The sequence below is a fragment of the Podarcis vaucheri genome (assembly GCF_965113315.1).
Source record: "Podarcis vaucheri genome assembly, chromosome: 6".
In the NCBI taxonomy this organism is placed as follows: Eukaryota; Metazoa; Chordata; class Lepidosauria; order Squamata; family Lacertidae; genus Podarcis; species Podarcis vaucheri.
This window is the reverse complement of record NC_138764.1, coordinates 47,005,472-47,026,512: the sequence shown is the minus strand read 5'-3', so window position 1 is coordinate 47,026,512 and position 21,041 is coordinate 47,005,472. Positions and strand designations below refer to the sequence as shown.

General features: G+C 41.0%; 1 protein-coding gene across 1 annotated transcript in view; it reads left to right on the top strand.

The window, feature by feature from the left end:
• The window catches only part of FGGY (FGGY carbohydrate kinase domain containing), a 152,501-nt gene that overhangs the window by 23,654 nt on the left and 107,806 nt on the right, over nt 1-21,041 (top strand). The window contains exon 5 of the mRNA XM_082228764.1: nt 4,954-5,042. Within this exon, the coding sequence (XP_082084890.1) occupies nt 4,954-5,042 (89 nt within the window). The remainder of the gene's footprint in view (nt 1-4,953; nt 5,043-21,041) is intronic.

Below are 21,041 nucleotides of genomic sequence, written 5' to 3'. Positions count from 1 at the left end.
GAGATGCATTGTGGGCAGGGGTTAGTTTGCGGAGAGGTGTTCTTGAGTTGTGGCGTGTGTTTTGGGAATTAGATTAGTTCCCCCATTGATCTAGCATGCTTCATTCACACTTCATTTATTAGAGGAGAGGAATGGGATATTCCCTTGCACATGCTTTATTTCACAGGGCAGAAGGCCAGAGCATAATATCTTGGCAATTAATAACCAAATGGCAACTACTTTGTAATCACTCCAGTTCTCTTTCTCTCCCTTCCTTGTTTGAAGGAGTCTGGCATATTTATGATGTTCACTTCTTCATTTACAAGCAGGTTTTTTTCATGCTTCTTTTATTCCCTCTTGTCACCTTTGACCCACAATGACTAGCAAAACATAGATGCTAGAAATTCCTTCTATCAAAAACATTCTTTGGATAGCTGAGAGAATGAGGAGGGAGGAACGAGTGGTTCTCCTTGTCCCCATCCTCTGAGGCATCGGAAATAGTCTCAACATGAAACAATCGCCAGGTATTATAGATGGGTGCTGAAATCTCAATAACTTCCCCCCTCTTGGCTTCCAGTGGAATGAGTTTTCACTAATGTGGAAGTGGAAGAAAGGGAAAATCAAGATCAGTTCCTTGCCCGTGATATTCTTATACTTGCCAGTTGCCCACTGTTTTAAGCAAACACAGCAAATATCAGATGCATTGAAATAAACAAGGCCTACTTCCTTTAAGATTAGAGGGGCTAGAAAAATATTTCAGATGCCTAGAAGATACCTTTGGTATAAAATGTTTAGGAGAGGTAGGAACCTGGCGATTGATTTGGTTATTACTCTTTTTCTTGGAGGTTATAAAAGGAAAGATAAGCATGTTGCAGGCATGGCCTAAGTACATTAAATCTTCCCTAACTGCAGAAAGCTGAATCAAGAAAGTAAGAAACAAAGGGAAAGGGAAAGGCCAGAAATCGAAGAAAATACTAATCATCTGTTCAGTTCAAAAAGAGCTTTAAGTAATCAATTGGTGTCTCACATGTTTTTAAAGCAAGACAAAAACAGTTAAGAAAATGTCCAGAAGAATATTTCCAGACAATAGTATCTTGAGTACACAAATCACTAAAAAGAGAGAGCACTGAATCCAAACATTTGCAAGTAAACATTCTGCAATATAGAACAACTGCGCCTTTTCCATCCACCCTTGGTGATGACCCTCAAATATGCCTGACATCTGGTAAATGGATTTCTCATTCATGCCTCCATGTGCTGGCTAGATTAAAAGTTGAAAATGCTGTCAGGCCAAGGTCTGAATGAACAATGGCAGTTCTAAAATAACTCGTGTATCATATAGTCCATGAAGTCCCGTCCCCGTCCCCCGCCAATGCTGTTGAGGAAACAGTCGGAGACTGGAAATGGCCGTGGGCTTGAACTGACTTGTTATGGATGTGGAACCTCAGGTCTTTTACACATCTCATTGCAATCAGTTGAAAACTTCCCTAAGGTCTCTTTGGCTGCAGGTGTTCTTCCAAGCTCATTCCCATAGCATGGTGAGGAAGAGATCTGGTCTGTGGAAGTACACCCAGAAACTGCCAAGAGATATCCTGAGCTGGTAGATTTGCTGCCAAGTGCTTTTCCAAGAAGCCATTAATACAGTGGTACCTCAGGTTACAGACGCTTCAGGTTACAGATGCTTCAGGTTACAGACTCCACTAACCCAGAAATATTACCTTGCGTTAAGACCTTTGCTTCAGGATGAGAACAGAAATCGCATGGCGACAGTGCGGCGTCAGCGGGAGGCCCCATTAGCTAAAGTGGTACCTCAGGTTAAGAACAGTTTCAGGTTAAGAACAGACCTCCAGAACGAATTAAGTTCTTAACCCAAGGTACCACTGTACTGAGAAAGGGATACAGATACAAAACTTCGCCTAATTCCTATGCTCTCCTGAGGAAAGAGTGCAGCCTTTTCTTCTGTTCTATTTCTGCAGCGGGCAGGCTCTTGCTCTTGCATCACCAGTGCCTTGAGATCAGAGATGGGGGAATTTGTGGCCTCCCAGATGTTGCTGGCCTACAGCTCCCATTGCTCCTCACCAGTGGCCGTGCTGGCTGGGGCTGATGGAGTTGTAGTTCAACAACATCTGGGAGGTCACAGGTTCCCCCTCCCTGTTTAGGGCTTCTGGTAACCAGGATCTTAGTCCCATCCATCACTTTTTTTCTCTAAGTGAGCTGTATGCACATGAATATAAAGTGTGCAAATCAATATGGCTGCACCATGCTGCAACCAGCATGGCAGGTGTACGTGAAGGGACAGAATTAAACTGGTTCACCCATTGGTTTTAGTGATAACTGTTCTTCTGCGATTCATCATTGCTATTCATATGCACATGTGTTGAGAGCCAGGCTTACCCATGTGTGGGTTTCCTTTTGACCCATGATCCAACTTTTAAATTAGTCATGTGGCCTCCATTTAAGCAATAAAACCTTACCCTAAGATGGAGGCTGCAAAGGTTCCTGATGGGTAGTTTTCAGAATACCTGATATGTCCCAGTACTTCTAGCAATTGTAGTCTGTTAAGGGACCTGAGAATTGTTAGGAGACCCCTACTCCCCTCACAGAGCTACAATTCACATAGTTTCCTGGGGAGAGGGATTGGCTATTAAACAGCGGAGCAGAGAGTATTTTATGGTGCTCTGCTGTGGTAGTATTTCCAGCTGTTTAACGGCATTAGGGTTGACCACTGCTTTAGCAAGAGCAGTGAAGTGGGTGGAATCTGGCAAAGCGACCGAGGACAAAGAGTTGCATCCTGGGGGTGGGAGGCAGGGTAGCTAAACAAAATTTCTTTGCCTGCGGCTCTGAAGGGTGAGTGGCATGATATGAATCGGAGCATTAAACCCCCCCTTTTTTTTAAAAAAAAAGAGGCCTTCCCACGGGATTTTGGTATACTTGTTAACTGTGTGGGTGTAGCCCAAATGGAAGAGTGAATTATAATTAGCACTGAATGCATGGAGACCATTGTCCTAGTGTGGAAGCATATTGCAGAGCCTGATGTACTTTGTCTGCGCTAGTCAGTGATGACAAATCACTTTCATGACAACAATGAATCATTTAGATGCTCTTTAAGGGTCATATTTTTGTGGCTTTTGGAGATGCACAGTAGTGAAATTAATATCCCGTGACTTCTTATTTTTCTCTCTACTGAATAGCTGGGTTTGTTTAGGGTTACATGATTAATATTCACCAAAAGTCTGTTCCTTTTGACCCTAAATCACAAGAGAATTGCTCCTCAGTCCTGCCCCACTTGCTGTCGTTAGGCACAGTCTTGAGTGATATGGCTGCTCTGGGCTACTTGGCCTTCATTAGAGCAGTGTTTCCCAACCTTGTGTCTCTAGCTAGTTTTGGACTACAACTCCCTTCATCCCTAGCTAGCAAGACCAGTGGTCAAGGATGATGGGAATTGTAGTCTGAAAACAGCTGGAGATCCAAGGTTGGGAAACACTGCATTAGAGGAAACTAGGATAAGCTGCCTAAAAATGTTCAAAAGCTCTTACCTAGAATTGTGTCTCATCTCTGTCCAAGTAGACTTCCCTTACTGCCATTTCTGCTCCTGAAAGACGTATAGTTACATTTGTGCCATTTCTACTCCTGAAAGACGTATAGTTACATATGGGAATGCACCTGTATTGGAATTGTTTTAAAGATGTTTTTATTGTTTTGTTGCTTATTGATATGAATTCAATAATTCATACTATTACTACATTATGGCTTCTGTTACACTGGGAATGCATGGTGATTTTTGCAAAATAAAACAGAATGGCTTTTTTAAGAGGAAAAGCTTACATTTTAGAGACAATAAAAATACATAGGGTGGAAATATCAAAGGTCAAGTATTACCGTGTGTACAGCTAAATTCAAAGAACTGTGGCATTGCACTTTCATAGTGAAAACACTACCGCTTTCGAAAAAAGGGGAGGACGGGGACCCTCGGGCATCCTCTTTTTTAAAATAATAATTTTTGTTTGTGCTTTTTACATACAGTTCCAAAAGAATAAGTAAAAGTTAAAAGGAAAAAAGGAAAACAAAACCACAACCAAACAGGGACACAACACAAGACACCTAAGGACTTCCCATCCTCTCCTTCTCCAGTGTCCTTCCTTTTCCTTCTTTTCCACATATTCTAAGTTGCCAAATTCTACTCTTCTTAATAATTTTCTCTTACTTCCTCTTATGATGCTGAATTTATTCAAGTCCTGCCAATTGGCTCACCTGTTTATACTGATTTTTAAAATACTCTACAGAAGTTTTCCAATCCTTTTTATATTCTTGATTGTCTTATTCTCTTATCTTCCCTCGGCCATCCTCCTTATCCAGTAGATGACTAGGTGTTTCACTTCAGTTGATGATAATGCCGTGGTTGGTTGTCCGCTGGGACTTTTCCTTCTGCATAAAAGCTCCCAAATGAAACCTCAACCAAACCAAGTTTTCTCCTGTGATATCAGGATGAGTAAAGGCAACTTGAAAGCCCCTAGGCACCTCTTAAGTCCATATCTTTGGGCAAGTATGGCTGTTCTGAGTGCCATTCCTGTGGTGGTTATCACAGAGTGCATGGGAATGATACACACACACACACACACACACACACACACTCGTACGTATACAAGGAATAAAGGCAAACAGTAGTACTGTACAGGCTTTATATTTATCCTGTGGTGGTTGCAAATAGGATTTGTGGAAACATCATTGGGGAAGGCAATTGTTGATTCTTGTTAGCACTACATGTTGGAAAAGAAGACATGAACAAGGGCCAGATATGAGCTGCCCAAATTCTTTCAGTATATGTGTGTCTCAAGCACATGTTGATTACTTTGTGTAGGGATGGGTGAGGTCTTATTCTTGTCTTGGATATTTGTTTATAATTTACATTTGTTATGAAGTTACAATAGACTAAAAGTTCATTTTTATATTTGTCCCTTAAAAAAAAATTGCTAGAATTTGCGAGAGTCGTGCTGGGAAAAAGCAGGGTACTTCTTTGATCTTCCGGATTTCTTATCGTGGAAAGCAACAGGTGCCACTGCAAGGTATGTGAAATACTACTGCATGCTTGGTGGTTTTTTTTACCATATCTTTTCTTGTGTTAGTTTTTCGCCTTAATTCATTTTGACTATATGTAATGTATGTACATCTGCATATGATTTAGGCTACTTGGGAACATCTTGAACCTATCTTCTGTTGCTATGGTGCATTCCTGAACAAAATGGTTCTTGTAAGCACTTTTAATTCTTAGTATGTTGTCATTACTATTGGTCTCGCACTCCATTTCTGGAACCTGAGCCAAGCCAATGCCAGTTTTGTTCTTTGAAAGTACTGCCAGGGCTTTATAATTTCCATAGAGAAAAAGCATCTTAACATTCCAGTTTAGGTGCAAAAAAGGCGAGAGAGCGAGCCCTCGGAATCCAAAGACTGACTTCAGATGGAGTAGAATATCTGCTTTCTGAAACCTCCCAGCACTGGATATAAGTAAAAACAATTCTTTTCTTTCCAGGTACTAGTACATGCATAATATGGTCAAAATGCTGTTGTGTCCTAAAATGTATACTCTATCAAGCCTCCCCAAGGCAGAATTTATCAAGAAACTGGTTTGTTGGTTTGTTTCCATTTAAGTGTGTGAGAGTGCATTCTACAGCAACCCTTCCAGAACTGGAATTATCTAGATTACCAGTTTCTCAAATAGCTTTCTATCAAACTGCAAAGGAGAAATGGGTATGCATCTATGAAAGCTGTTGCCCAAATGCTACTTAGCTCTGCATTGCATGGTGTTTTGCATTCAATTCACCTACAAAAATGTTGGAGATCTAAGTGGTTGAGGGAATCATAGAAGGTGAGACTTGATGCTAGCCACATTACACTTTACGTTTCATATAGCCTGGGCTGAGCTACAAAATCCCTGACCATTTTAAAGGTAAGAGAATTTGGATTTCTAGTTCTAAGATTTGAGTGCTAATAGTGTGTGCCCTGAGGCAGAGACAAGGGTATATGCTTTCTTTTGTCATGGAAGAATTAAACGAGGAAGACTTAAATTTTGCGGCACTGAAAACTTGCCTCAAGTATGCAGTGCCGTCTTTTATGGAAAGGGTACCTAGTTTTAAACTTTGTTTTCAGCATTCTAGTGCAGGCATAGGCAAACTCCGGCCCTCCAGATGTTTGGGACTACAATTCCCATCTTCCCTGACCACTGGTCCTGCTAGCTAGGGATGATGGGAACTGTAGTCCCAAACATCTGGAGGGCTGGAGTTTGCCTATGCCTGTTCTAGTGGGTATTGGACCAAGATTATAGCAATTATACTACTGATAGGGACAGAGACGGGATGTCCTGGAAGGGGTGCTGTCCTCAGGGGCAAAGATTCACAATGTGACAGAGAACTTGCCAAGTCTTATAAAACCCAGCAGATGGTAAGAGCTGTTTGACAGTGGGATGAATTCCCATGGAAGGTGGTGGATTCTCCTTCTCTGGAGGTTTTTAAGCAAAGGTTGAATGGCCATCTGTTACGTACGATTTAGTTGAGATTGCTGGGGATTGGACTGACTCTACAATTCTTTGATTCTGTGATAGAATTCGTTGGCTGCTAGTTATGGTAGAAGGGAGGAGAAAGCACAGTCAACTACCATAAACCTTGTTGGGTCAAGAAGTCACACACATAGCCTCTGTTCAGTTTGCAGTCCTTAGTGACTGTTGACAGTGAAAGAGAAACTCATAATATGAGTTCCTTAGATCCTTAGACCTAGGCTAAACCTCCACAGTAAAGGTTCTGTGTTGTCCTCTCTTTCTTATTGAGGTTCCATACTTAGAACAGCTGTGTTTAAAAAACCAAGCACATACTAGCACTAGAAAACAGTCAAAGCATTTAAAAATAGAATGGAAATGAAAATGCATATTCCATTAAAATAATAATGCTTTTGTTCTAAGGCCATCCATGATGGAAACTGATAAATAGACCTAGCCAGAGAGCTCCCTCAAGCATTCCTAGCCCCTCACAATACTGGAAAACATACAAAATAACAAACCTCTGTTTTGGAAATCATTGTCCATTGTGCTTAGTATTAAGTGGTTATTGCTTTGTTTGTTTTAAATCTTTTGCTGCTGTTAGAGGTTTTGTACACCGGCGATTCAGTCCTAAACACATTTATTGAGAAGTAGGTGTTATTGATTTTTTTATTATTATAAAAAAACACAACCCAATTGATTCAGTGTGCTTAGAGTTCAGTGTTTCGGATTGTTTTTCTTGCATTGCCTAATGTACCATAAATGGCTTGTGACTCTGTTGGGCAACTTGTACTTCTGCCACCAGCAGAATTGAACACACATATTTGAAACTGTTTTCTCTTGTGTTGATTTGTGGATGTTGATTTTCCCCTTTCAGAAAGTAGAAGCTTTCCTTTTTGCACATTCCACAAATAGGGGGAATAAAACCTAGCACAAGTAATACTTACACACATGAGTTTATCGTTAAGTGAAGTCATGCACAAACTCTGCCTGTTATTGTTTCCTAGCCATTATTAAAACAGAGTCATAAACTAAATCATATTATCAATTCTGGGTGGCAATCTGAAGGGTAACTTGAGATGGGCATATTGAAAAATCTTTAATCTTGGCGGAGCATAAGATCTAATAGTAGCAGTAGGTTTAAGTTTCACATCCCTCTGGAGACCACCTTCCACAGTCAAAACTGGCAGTATCTCTGTGTGCAAAAGAGAGTCCAACTTTGAAATGCTCCCCACCCCGGGGGGGGGGCACTTTCCTCTTTGAACAACTTCTACCCTCCCTGTCTGGAACATCCAGACCTGGGCACTAGTTGCATGTACTGTAATTTAATCTTATCCTGTCCCCAGCAGGATACTTGCTAATGAGAGAAGGAGACTCAAAACGGGTGAAGACTGATTTCTTAAACCACAGAGCATCTGCGTTTTGATGCTGTTTGTTGTAGCCTCTATGTGTGAGTGTTACAGAGAGGGCAAGGAGGGAGAATAAAGCAGGAGTTGTAAGCAGAAGTTGTCATGCCCACTTTTGGGAGATAACATTACGCGTATACAACTGAGAAGCTGCATCTATTCTCTCCCCCTGGTCTTCTTCTCAGGGAATGCAGTCACTGATGCTGCTGACTGACCGACTTAATCTTTTAAATCTGCTGGGAAATAAGCAATTGGATTAAACTGCAAGAATTTACGCAGTGTTTACACAGCCCTCCCACTTCTAATACTCAAGGGGATTTTAAGTGTTGTTTCTGCTTTGGTGAAGAAGAAAGACGGATTAAAAAACTAGCATAACTTGGTGCGGTTGCAGGGAAACATCCTTAAAACTCCCTTTACAGTGATGGAGAAATAGTTGTGTGTCTTTCAGATGTGGTTTATTGCTCTAAACATAAAATACAGCAGCTTCTGCGGTCTGTTCATTGCATCTACCTGTTGGGGACTCTTTGTTTCAGAAATGCTCTGCGTTAAGATGATGTTCAGCATTACAGCAGGCCTCCGATCCCATAAATGGAGTCTTCACATCTTCCTAATGAATCAGATCGATATATGTGTGAATTGAGCGATTTGAATAAGTGTAGTAATACTGAATGTGTAATGCATACTATAATGCTATAATAGTTCTGTAGATCACCAACAGTCTGACAGATACAATGGCAATTTTTGGTTGTTGAATGTTCAAGTTAGTCTGAGGCCAGAATTTTCACCTTAAACTAGTCCTTTTGGAATAACCTGTGAAGTCGAGCAGTGCAGTTAAGTCTGTGTGATTCTAATAAATGAAGAATTCAAAAAATCCCTATCAGGACAGATCTTTATCAGGCCAGTTGAAATGCTGCAAAATAGTGTACAAGCTTTTGAGCTCTAGAAAACTCTTTGTCCTCTTCAGAGTACTTTCTCTTCAGTTCAACTTTCTGGGGGCCACATGCCACTAGGGTGCCCCATGTTTGGTTACCAAGCCATGAAGGTAGACAGGATGACAAAGGAGCCAAGCATACTTGTGTGCCTTGTGTCCAGCCATTGTGGCACTCCAGGAGGTTGAACATGCCAGCTCCTTTCTCTCATGTCCTATTAGATATGGTAGTGGGCAGGTGCAGGCCAGGCCAAATGGCTTTATATCCTTGTTTAGCATGAGTCCTTAATTCATAGTTTCCCAGTTGGATTTCATGGGAAAGCCTAGCTTAAGAAACCATAATGTCTTCACCAAAGCAGGGCACACAAGGGGGAAAGTAAGGAGGGAGACCTAAGGGCAGAAAAGGTATAATACTAAAAAGCAGATTTAGCCAAGCTTAGGGTGCTGCCTAATACCAAATCAGATTGATTGACCTTTTTTTGCACATCACAGCAAACCATTGGTAATGGTTTGCAATGAATGCACTGATCTTGGCAACTTTGAGTAGGGAGGAAGCACACCACATCCAAACCAGGGATTTGTTACACTCCCAGGAACCCACAATCTCTACCCAGGATTTATTCTTGGCTTGCTTAGCATGATTCGTTGGAAGCAAAAGAAACCACAATCCCTTCTTGGGACATTTTGCTAAGCCCAGGGATAGTGGCTTCTTTCCTGGCAGGGAGGAGACAAATGATTAAGCGGCCTACTATGATGTGTGAACTGCCCTCAACTGGCCCGGGTTCTCCAGGCTTTGAGGTGGGAGGGAGTCTTTTCCAGTTGTACCTGGAAATGCGAGAGACTAAGCCTGGGAACTTCATTAATCCAAGGCCTATGTGCTGTTACTGAACTGTGTCCCTTTCCTCATCACCTAGCTTAAAGGTGGGTCAGTCCCCCTCTTCTTTTATTCCTTTCAAACTTGGCGTTATGTTATTCAGATATTATTGACTGCAGCTATTTACGTTTTGCATTTCAGAAAATAAACATACCAAGTCAGCTTGCAGCATTCAAGTAGGTATTTTAAAAGCACAATAAACAATAATAACATGTTAAAAAGATGTCAGGATCCTTCTCGTATGGCAGTTGATGATAGTTCGCCTTGGGGAGGAAGGGGATCTATCCGTCAGGATATTTAGCCTTGGGAAGCTAGGAGGCAGTCAAGCTGGGGCCGGTTCTAAGGTCACCTTTGGCTGCCTTTCCCCGGGAACTGAAATTTAGTTGGCATTTATCTTCAGTTTCCAGAGCCTTAACTACTACAGTGGTACCTCGGGTTAAGTACTTAATTCATTCCGGAGGTCTGTTCTTAATCTGAAACTGTTTTTAACCTGAAGCACCACTTTAGCTAATGGGGCCTCCCGCTGCTGCCAGAGCACGATTTCTGTTCTCATCCTGAAGCAAAGTTCTTAACCTGAAGCACTATTTCTGGCTTAGTGGAGTGTGTAACCTGAAGCGTATGTAACCTGAAGCATATGTAACCTGAAGTGTATGTAACCTGAGGTACCACTGTATGTACATAGCTGCACTGGCTCTCTCTCTCTCTCTCTCTCTCTCTCTCTCTCTCTCTCTCTCTCTTTTTTTTTTTACTAAGGGAGCGAGTTGTCTTGATCTCCAGCTATTTGGAAACTCTCAAGAGCAATTATAAATTTGACACATATATACTGTTTTCTGATAGTGCTAATCTGGACCAATGAACAGTTAATGTGCTGTTCTCATAATTCCAAGTATCCCAGCTGCAAAAAGTGTGACTATCTGATCTTGGAGTTCTTTCTCTCTCTCTCCATATATATGCCAAATAATTTGATTAAAATATATTTGCATTGTGATACTTGTTTAGACTTTGGTTAAGCAAAATTTGGAAGATGAAGGGAATAGGGAGCTGTTTTTCTCGAATGTGTTAGTAATCTTCTTCAAAGTTCAGCATTTGTATTCAGCAAGTGCATGACTCACCACCCTTCTCCACCCACCAACTATAAACTCCAATAAATTTTACTTTATATGGTGCTCTGGTTAAAGCTATTAGTAGTAATAATAATACTCTGTTTAAATGGGTAACTGATTCAGCTAGGGATGAGTGTATTAAAAATGCAAAACCCACAATGAGCTTCTGAAATCAAAGTGAGGAGGTTTTTTTAAAAATAAATGGGCAGAAGCTTCTGTCCCACAATCCAGATTTGGGAGATACTTAGATGGAAGTTTCTTCAACAGAGCAATATTTAGTCACAGATTATATTAATTATTGAAATAGTAGCTAGAGGGAAACACCCAGATTTTAAGTTATAAAATGCAATACAGTGGTACCTCGGGTTACATACGCTTCAGGTTACATACGCTTCAGATTACACACTCCGCTAACCCAGAAATAGTGCTTCAGGTTAAGAACTTTGCTTCAGGATAAGAACAGAAATCTGGCTCCGGCGGTGCGGCAGCAGCAGGAGGCCCCATTGTCTAAAGTGGTGCTTAAGCTTAAGAACAGTTTCAGGTTAAGAACGGACCTCCGGAACGAATTAAGTACTTAACCTGAGGTACCACTGTAGTAAAATTGAATAATAGACAAAAATGGTATCAAATGAACAATTGAGGGAATTAGCTTTCTATAAACTACATGGGTTGAATTAAGAGCTACTAAATCAAAGTCAAGCAATGAGTTGTCCTAGTAGAACTGCTTTTGTCCTGAGTTGTCTCTGAAAACTGCTTCTGTCCTCATTACAAAACATAAAGAGCTGTACAATTCACAGTGAAACTTCATTCTCATTTTCTAACAGATTTGAAACATCTGATCAGGATGTTGCTTTATAAGGTCTAGCCAACCTTAAAATATTTTTTGTGGTTTTATTTGTTTCTTTTAACAGGTGCTTCGGGCCTCTGTTTTTAGTGATGGTTGTTCACTCTTTCAGTTTGTATGATGCACTTTTGCTTTCAGGAAAGAAAAAAAATGAACTAGTTTGTTATTAAAAAGGCGAGGGAATGGGGGAGGGAGTCAGAATTGTAGTGGGTGTATGGCTGGCTGGCTGCCATTGAGACATTGAACTCTGAGCCAACCATGAAGTCATGCTGAACTTAAGGAGTCTCACTAATCCAAAGCACTGTGTCTTAATTTGACAAAGTAAAGACTTCTTGATAAGCAGGCCTATTAAAAATGTTGTTAAATGATGCGGGGAAGGGGGCACTGCTTGTAAGTTTTGATTGAGAATGAGAAATGTAGTGATATGAGAGAATCATCTCTTTCTTCTTCTTCTCCTGTTACTTACTCCCCCAAGCTGAAGAACAGCTTTGGCACTCTGCTCTTCCCTGCAGTTCTTGGGCTATGCAATGGCTTGATATGAAATTTGAGAAATGTATGTAGTTTTCTATTTCAGGAAAATGAGCTCAGGGATTGAGTGTGTGTGTGTGTGTGTGTGTGTGTGGTGTGTTGGCTCTGAGGCTCTCTTTGCTCTTGCCCAATGTGGCTTGTTTTTTTTTAAATAAAAACAAGTGGGTAAGAAGTGCCAAAGTCCTTTTTTTTACCAGAATTTAGGCATTCTCTTTCCTTCCCTGCTTTAAAAATTGGATTTCTTAATCTTTTTTTACATCTCCTCCTCCTTGAATGCATTACACTTAGTAAAGGAAAATTAGAAAGCTACTGCATTGTAGAAATATATCCTGCCTTTTCTCTCCTCTTCTGTGCATTCTCTACCCAAACATTTTTGGGTACCAAAATTTAGCTGTAGCGTCAGGAGTCTGTATTGAAGGGAAATGATGGTTTGGTGCAAGCAAGTCAACGAAGGATGAGAGGTTGGGCTAGGGGTGGGGGTGGGGGAAGGCTGAAATCCGCACTCAGCCATGAAGCTCTCATGGGAACCTTCAGCCAATCAGAGCCGCTCAACTAATCTAGCTCACATTGTTGTGAGGATAAAATGGGAGGATGAAGAACCTTGTACGTCACCTTGAGGTCCTTGGAGGAAAGGTGGGATATAAATGTAATAATAAACGAATAAAAATATTAAGCGACTCAGAGTGGAATCAGGACAGAGCCTGTCAATTTGTGCCCGATGAGTCCTCCTGTTCCATGTGAAGAAATTGGGGCAAGATCTTCCTTTTTCTTTTGGCCTTCAAAGAAGATCTGAATGGGCATGCATCTTGCTTAGTCGCTTCTGGTTTTTTCCAGTCACAAGCGGATTCGGTGCAATTAACAACAAACAAACAAAACAGAAGCTTGGTTTAACAGTTCAGAGTTTCTTCCCAGTTTATGCTTTGGAGTTGAATGTTAGGTTAGCAATTTAGTGAAGGAAATTATGTGGCTACTCTCAATTCAGCTTTGAGGATTGCTGGGGGTTCTACTTCCCAAAGCAATTGAGGGACATTGACCTGATCTTGGTATATGCAGATACCCTGGCCTTTTCCCTCTGCATACTACTTATATGCTCTTTAAATGCATTGCAGTGACAGCAGTAGCCACAGATATTGTGTGGCATTTAAGAATTCTAACGCTGTCTTTTGAATATTCTAAGTGCTATCACGCTGTGGTGCTTTTGGAGTTTAGCTTGAATTGTCATCTTACTTACCTGCTTGTTTATTAAGATATTTACCTGCCACACTGTTATGCCGGCATTTCAGGGCGAGGTACGGTAGTGTTGTGAAATGCAGTACAAAAACAAACAAATATAATTAAAAACAAGTGCAATCAAGTAGTCAGTTTAAAATATACTTAAAATACTACAGTGGGCAGCATCAGCAGCCAGCAAAGGCCATGCTTAACAACAACAACAAAAATGGTATTTAGAGTAGAGTTTGGTAACACTGTGTGTGTGTGTGTGTGTGTGTGTGTGTGTGTGTATTTCTGTGCGTGTGAATGCCATTTATGTTTGCATTCACTTTATGCCCAGAGCAGCCTTTTACCTGGGAAAAGATAAGTGTCCTAGCAGCTCATACTTCAGAAGTAGCTCATTTTTGTGCATAAGAGGGATATCAATTTTGTCCAGCTCCATAACCTTTAAAATAACACACTGTTATGCTTGATCTGTCAAAAAAAGCCCATAAAATCTTTGTATACTAAAGGCATAGGACTTTCAATAATACATTTTTAAAACACTGACATATCTCATGTGTGTTTTCATTGCTGAGTTGTAGTAGACCATCTGCCACCATACGACTAAGTAAAGGATAGTTATTGATTTTTTTATAAGCCTCTGAATATGGGTTCTGTTTTCATTAGGATACTGTACCGTTTAACTGTCAGTTGTAAATGGATGTTCCCACATATTGGGAGCTGATCTTTCTAAATATATAATATGTGGAGGAGTGTGTAGAATTCTTTCTGTCCTTCACTAATATGCCTTTCTGTTAAGCTGTTCCTTATATGAAAGGTTATAACTCACAGTTCAACCAACAGAAATTATATACAGTCAAAGACATTCCACAAGTGTTTATTTTTTATTACATGCAGCATGCAATTACATTTTAATTAGAAGACCCTTAGGGTATGGCTTTAGAGCAGCATGGAACAGTAAAAGTAGTGCAGAAAACTTCTAAGGTTAAATGTTGCATTCATTACTGTGACAACATTCAGCCTTCTGATGTATGCAGATGTTATGGTTGATCATATAAGCATGATTATAGCTTTCATTTTTAAAACCAAGGATAATAAATCTCACAGCTACAAGTAGACAATATCTGATCTATTAACAGAAAAGGTGCCCATGAATATTTCAAATGGATCTCCCTGGGAATGTTTCTCAAGCCTAATATAAACCGCAATCCTCTTAGTACTTACTCAGAAGTAAGTTCCATGGGTTTGCTGCGCCAAGTAAGTGTGCATAGGAATGCAGCCTCAATCCATTCTGTCTCCTCCAAAAAAGAAAAAAAAGCCAGCAAAAAAGGAGGCTGATATAATTATTTATTATATCTGCTTCTCCGCTTCTGAGAATAATTCAGCTAAGTTGACAACTGGAAATATTAATTCATCTTACAAGTGTTGAGAAACAGCATATTTTGTTAGGGATTCACTTGAACGTGAAGTTGGGCCAAGACTCTGAACTTTTGCTGTCCTGTTCAACTTTAGAACTTGGAATCACATGGGGAAACGTAACTGTGGGCCAGGGAATGGATTTTTGGGAGAAGCTTTTGTTTTTGTTTTTATTTATACTTTCAGTCCCTCTACAGAATGGTTGAGCTGGAAGGTACTCTAAGGATCATCTAGTCCAACCCCTGGCAAAGCAGGAATTTCAAAATGTGACAAAGGGAAGAAACAGCCATTGAGCCTCTGTTGGTTCCTTCACTGGTCCCTTCATCCATCCCTACCTGCCGTGGGACGAAAGGCTAGAATACCTCTTGCTATGGCATGCAAAGGAGGAGGGAAGGCAAAGAGGCCAGCATAGAACTGTGCACTTTTAAAGGGATAATTAGAAGTGGAAATGCTGCCTAAAACACCCTTCAGAATGCATGTCGTCCCAAGTAAATGATCACTACTGCCTTTGTGTGTTGCCTTGGATCAGTTAGTTAATTGCACAGAAGTATAACTCATTACAAAAATGGTTGTTAGAATTCTTGCCAGGAAATAAGGACAGTTCCCTTCTGATCAGTTGGCCATGTGAACTTGACCTTCAAGCCACAACAAAGCTCTGACTCACTCACTCACTACTAAAACTGCTGACTGATGCAAGAGCTTTTGACAACATCAACTTCCCACTTGCCATCCTGAACATTTTAAAGTTTATAAACCTGAGTAAATGAGGGCATATGTATATTGAGCCAGATCACTGGTTCCGAAAGTTCAGTTTCTTGTGTCTGTCCACGTTGAGATGAAGTGTGACACTGTTTCCTATATGTTAAGCAAATTAGCCTGTGCATGAGCTGTGCCACTGGTATACACAGCCTGAGCTCTCTCAGCTAATTCTGGGGTGCCAGACATTGAATTTTAAAATATAAGACCTGTTAAAAAATAAGCCAGGCTGGCTTCCTGATGAAATAATCGTCTGGAGAGATGGACCATTAAGAAGAGTATAAAAGACAGGGTGAATGGACCATCAAGGAAGCCATCAACAAAAAGTCTCTCTGCCAATGCAGAGGGAGAACTCCTGCTCTGGGCTCAGGGTAGTTGGCAAAATACAATGCAGAGTTGGGTGGGGAAGTTTCAGAATTGCAGTGGGCTGATGTAAGCAAGAGGACAAATAGTTTCATTTTGGGTAGCAGCTGGCAAGCTGGAGAAAAGGGGGTCACAGCACAATGTGGCCTGACAGTCTGAATCCAATGTGGCAGCAGTGGGAGGGACAGGACCGTCAAGAGTATAAATCTGGAAGCCCCACTATCTTAGGCTCAGGTTGTATATTTGTGTAAATAAACTGAATATCATAAAGACACCACAGTCTCCACTGTGCCTCATTGTCCAGAAGGAAACACAGCCCCTAGTAAGCGCTCCTGGTATCCCTGGAATCTCTCGCCTCTCGGGGATTGGGGTGGCATGTAACACTATCTTTTCTTATGAAAGTTGTCCCTTTGATCAAACTATGTAAAGACTTGAGGAGCAAAGCACATGACTTTTTCCTTCTAGTGGCATCCTCTCTCTCTCTCTCTCTCTCTCTCTCTCTCTCTCTCTCTCTCTCTCTTTCTCTCTCCCCCTCTCCATCCCCTCCCAATTAAAGTTTTTTCTTCATAATGAAAGCAAAATTTCTACAGGGTATGCAAAGTTACTCCTTCCAATGTTGGTTGCACACAGGGTTTGTCTTAGAATTACCTTAATAGGAGGGAACTGTAGGTGCAAGTAGTTTGCCCAAAGTAACTTATGAATATTGTATCTTTAATGCTGAAAGCAAATCTGCAAGCATTATATTCAGACCTTTTTTTAACATGCCAGTTATTAAAGCAAAGGGAAAAACCCTTTGGTTTTTATATATGATAAAAGGCAGGTAGAACAATTTAATTTCATTAAATATCATTTAACACCCTCCCCCCCCTTGGAAAAATGTTACTTAAGGAAACTGCTTCGAGCCAACCTTTTTGAATATCTGACTGGCTGAAATAACTTTAATATGCTGGAGCCTAACACCATTCATCTTGCTGTACCTGAAAATTTACAGTCAGATCAAATGCATTTTTTAAAAATCTGTGAAATGCAAGTCTGATGTTTTATTTTCATAAAGTCTGAATGCTGCAACTTAAAAAAAGAAGAAGAAAAAGAGAGGAGAGAGAACTGTTTATCCTCATTCCAGACGTGAACCTTGGAAAGGTGGCAGAAAAAACAAACAAAGCCGCTGTGTTTTTGGGGTAGTCTGCATTCCTTTAAATTTTCTGACTTCAGCTTATGCCTCAATTTTTCAAGTTATTTGCCCTAAGACTTAACCACTTTGACTCCTGCTTCGAAGTGAGTTATTCTGCCATTCACCTTCTCAGGAAAACTGTTCAAGAATTCCAGAGCTTCAAATATACGATGCGTTCTGAGGGCTTTTATTTTTTCGTTAAATATTATTTTCTTCCCTACTATCAGCTTTCCCCGCTATGTTTTTACCAATTCTGTGTTATATGATAGGCCGTGCTATTTTTGCAGACTGCTTGCTTTTGTTTTGTTTGGGAAAGAAGCTCTTTATTGCAGTGTTGCTAGTCCATACAGGCACCTGCTTTAACATGTCCTAGATGGAAAAACAGTTGGTGTGCATGGGTATTGACTGGTGTGTGCAATAAACACATTAAACACAATGGAAATCACTTGGTAGGCTTACAGAGGTGGGCACTTTACCTGTTATGCTTACATTGCAACCTGTTGCTTAAAGATACACACACAATGCATAAAGACTTAAACATCAACCATGTTGGCTAATGCTAGCACTGCAAGGGGTGTATATAGTGTGTGAACATGGTTGTACATCAGTGGTTCCCAGTGGGGAAATCCCTGCAGGGGATTTCCTCGTGGGTGCGAAGAGGCAAGGACACTCTATCACAGGGGTAGGCAACCTAAGTCCCATGGGCTACAAGCGGCCCACAGGAGTCATTTAACTGGCCCATGAGCTGCCCCCAAACCGAGCTGCCTGCTTGACGAGTCCCTGCGCACTGCACTAACACAGATGCCGGAAATCGCGGCCGCGCGCGCACAATCCAGCCCATGGAGGGATCTCCACTGGAGTAAACCGGCCCAGGCGAGGTAAACCTTGCCGACCCCTGCTCTATCAGATGAGGAATCAATCAGATTTGACTTAACTGGGCTCAGTGGAAACCTTGTTTCCCCCTGCCCCAATGAAAATAGTTCACTTGTCAAGCCTAATTTTGAACTGAATGGGGACATGTGGTACTAATGAAGGATCTTCAGGAGAATTATGAGAATGAGATCAGGACCCCTCTCTTTCCAAGCAGTGCTACTGAGAGGAAGAAAGAACTCCTTTCCTCTCACCACCAGCCAGATGAGTGAGATGGGAAGATGGGAAGGCTCCCGGGTGGGAAGGACAGGGGCCATAATTTTAGTCTCTTGTGTGTGCTTTAATTCTTTAATTCAGATCCTGAGCAAGGAATATAAGCATCAGCAAAGCTAAGGCTGGATTTTTGAGAGGCTCCCAAAATGCATTTGCATGTTTCCCCCTTATTCCGAAGAATCAAATTGACCTTTGGCCCAAGACATTTCTACACGGCTGCACTCCTTCTTCACTTGCTATCAATTATTGTTTTATATTAAGAGGAATGGAACAGTCTGAAATAAAACTGCTGCATAAGAGAGTTCTCCAGAGGTTGTAGCAGTGGTGAACTCCACCCTTTTGGTTCACCCACGTCTGACATCAGTGTGAAACAAGTTCAGGCATTACTTAACTCACCTGGGAGGTTTAGGACTGCATATGTACTCATGCCCTCAGGTCACAGTTTGTTGTTTAAAAACAAACAAGCATGCCACATTATTAAGGGTCAATTTGAATTTTACCTTTATAGTAGGAGAAAGAGGGGTTTTTTTTTAGGGGGGTGCTATTTGCCTCTTTTTTATGTTAATAACACTGCAGTAGATTTTATTGTTGTTTGAGTTTATCTTTTTCAAAAGTAAGAAACAGATTGCTTATTTAGACATACTTAGGCTGCAATCCTAAACCCACATGCCTGGGAGTGAACCACATTGAACTCAGTAGGATTTACCTCTGAGGAGATGGGCTCATCCACTTTTCTGTTCAGTATGTGACTTCTAGGCAAGAGGTTTTTCTTTTGTCCTGCTGCTTACCTCAAGAAAATCTGCTGTTTACTGCTGAATTGGAGCAAACATCAGTTGGATTTGCTGCAGATTGATGTTCGTTCTGATTCAGTGGTAAACTGTGGGTTTCCCCAGGGAAAGCAGCGAAACATAAGAAAAACCTCTTGGACCCATGCCTAGTAGTCACAGTTCAAAGGAAAGAAATCACAGGACAAAGGGAAGTGTGGATGGACCCATTGTTAGGGCCATAGTGTTGGAATTTATTTGTTCCTCTTGTTCAGTAGCTAAGGAATGGACATCTTTACATTGGCTTGATTCTCTGAGACTGTGTGGATTGAGTGGACAAGACTAATAGTAGGTCCAACAGACAAGGAGGTGGTTTCTGCAAGTGCTGTAGAAGGAAGTGAGGGGCAGATAGGGCTCATCAGCCTTGGAAGGTAGCCCGTCTAGGAGAAGGAAAACTGATCCTAAACTTCCGGTTGCCTTGTGGGACATCTCCGGAAGAAGAAAATGCTAAGGAGTAAACCCTACACAAATCTGGAGTGATGTTCCTAATACAGTTGGATAGCGCCTTGCACACCTCCTTCCACCATCTCCTGCAGCCAAGCTGGTGTGAAATGTATTGCTCTGCTTTCTTTTGGACCATACTAGCAAGGCAAGGGGGGCGGGTCTTGTCCCTTTGGCAGCCCTAGACCTATATATACACACTCCCCAGGCTTGCGCCCGGAGGAGATCACTTCAGTGCTACTAACACCCCCGGAGGGCACACTCCATTGTCTCTCAGAACAGACTGATGCAACAACAACCTGTTTTTCATGGGTTATCAAGAGTTTTAGCGTTTTAGTTTCTAGTCAAGCAGTATATAAATCTTCTTACCCAGTTATTTGAGTATTGTTGTCAGTACATGGGCATCGGAATTATGAAAATGATTTGAGGTGCTCAAGATTGATCTGCCCTTTGGTAGAGAAACACTTTCCATTAGCAGCTGCTATGGTTGTCAAAAGAAATTTCTCTTGTTAGTTTAAAGATAACATTTTTTTAATTCTCATATGTGTAGTTTGACACTTGCCCTCAGTGATAAATGCACAAATAAAGAAAAGGAAGATGAATTTTGACAGCTTTCGACTAGCAAGAGTCATCTTCATTATGAATAATTTATTTCCTCTTGTATCAGACATCTGTCAAATATCAAAGATGGTGGCCAGCACTGTTTGGTTCTGTACTTTCAGTCTTTGAATAAAGCTACACAACATTTTTAGAACAGTCAGGCTGCTCTAGAAGTACCCTTCCTGTATATTTTGTTCAATCATATGTATTGACTGCAGTGTTTGGTTGTAAATAACACAGTTTTTAGTTTTTAGAAACTAGCTATGCATAGCACTGGTGTGTAGCTGGTCTTCATAATGTCACCAAGAAACCATCTGACCTGCTCAGTGTTTTCTTTTTTAAAGTATCACAGATAAATGTGTGAATTTTCATGTGGTGCTTTAAAGAAAAATAATAATTGTAATAATTCGGCTAAATGTTTAAACTGTGAACAAAGAAGATCCAAGTTCAAATATTGACTCTGCTGTAAAATTTGCAAGGTAGCAAAACAACCTCCCAGCCTTATCCCCGCTTACAGGATTGCCCTAAATATTCTTAAGTAACATACATAAAACTGGGAGCACCCCAAAGGTTAGTCAGCCTGTCTGCAGTTAAGGTAGGTCTGCAGTTACATCCATTCTGGAATCCATACAGTGGTAATGCTGGGAGGCTGTTTGCTGCTTTGCACATTTTAGGGCAGAGTCAAGATTTGAACCGGGGTCTTCCTGGTTCACAGTTTAGGCATTCAGCCCAATTATTACAATAGTTCTGTTATGCCATGCAAAGCGATTTATGTTTAGCAAATGGATCCTCGTATACATTTTTGGTGACGTAAAGCAATCAAACTCGTGGACTGTTGCCCACGAACAGCTCAGCACACATAACAGCTGCAATGTAAAGCGTTTTCCACATGTAGCTGTAATATATAGGCTGGTTATGAGAGGA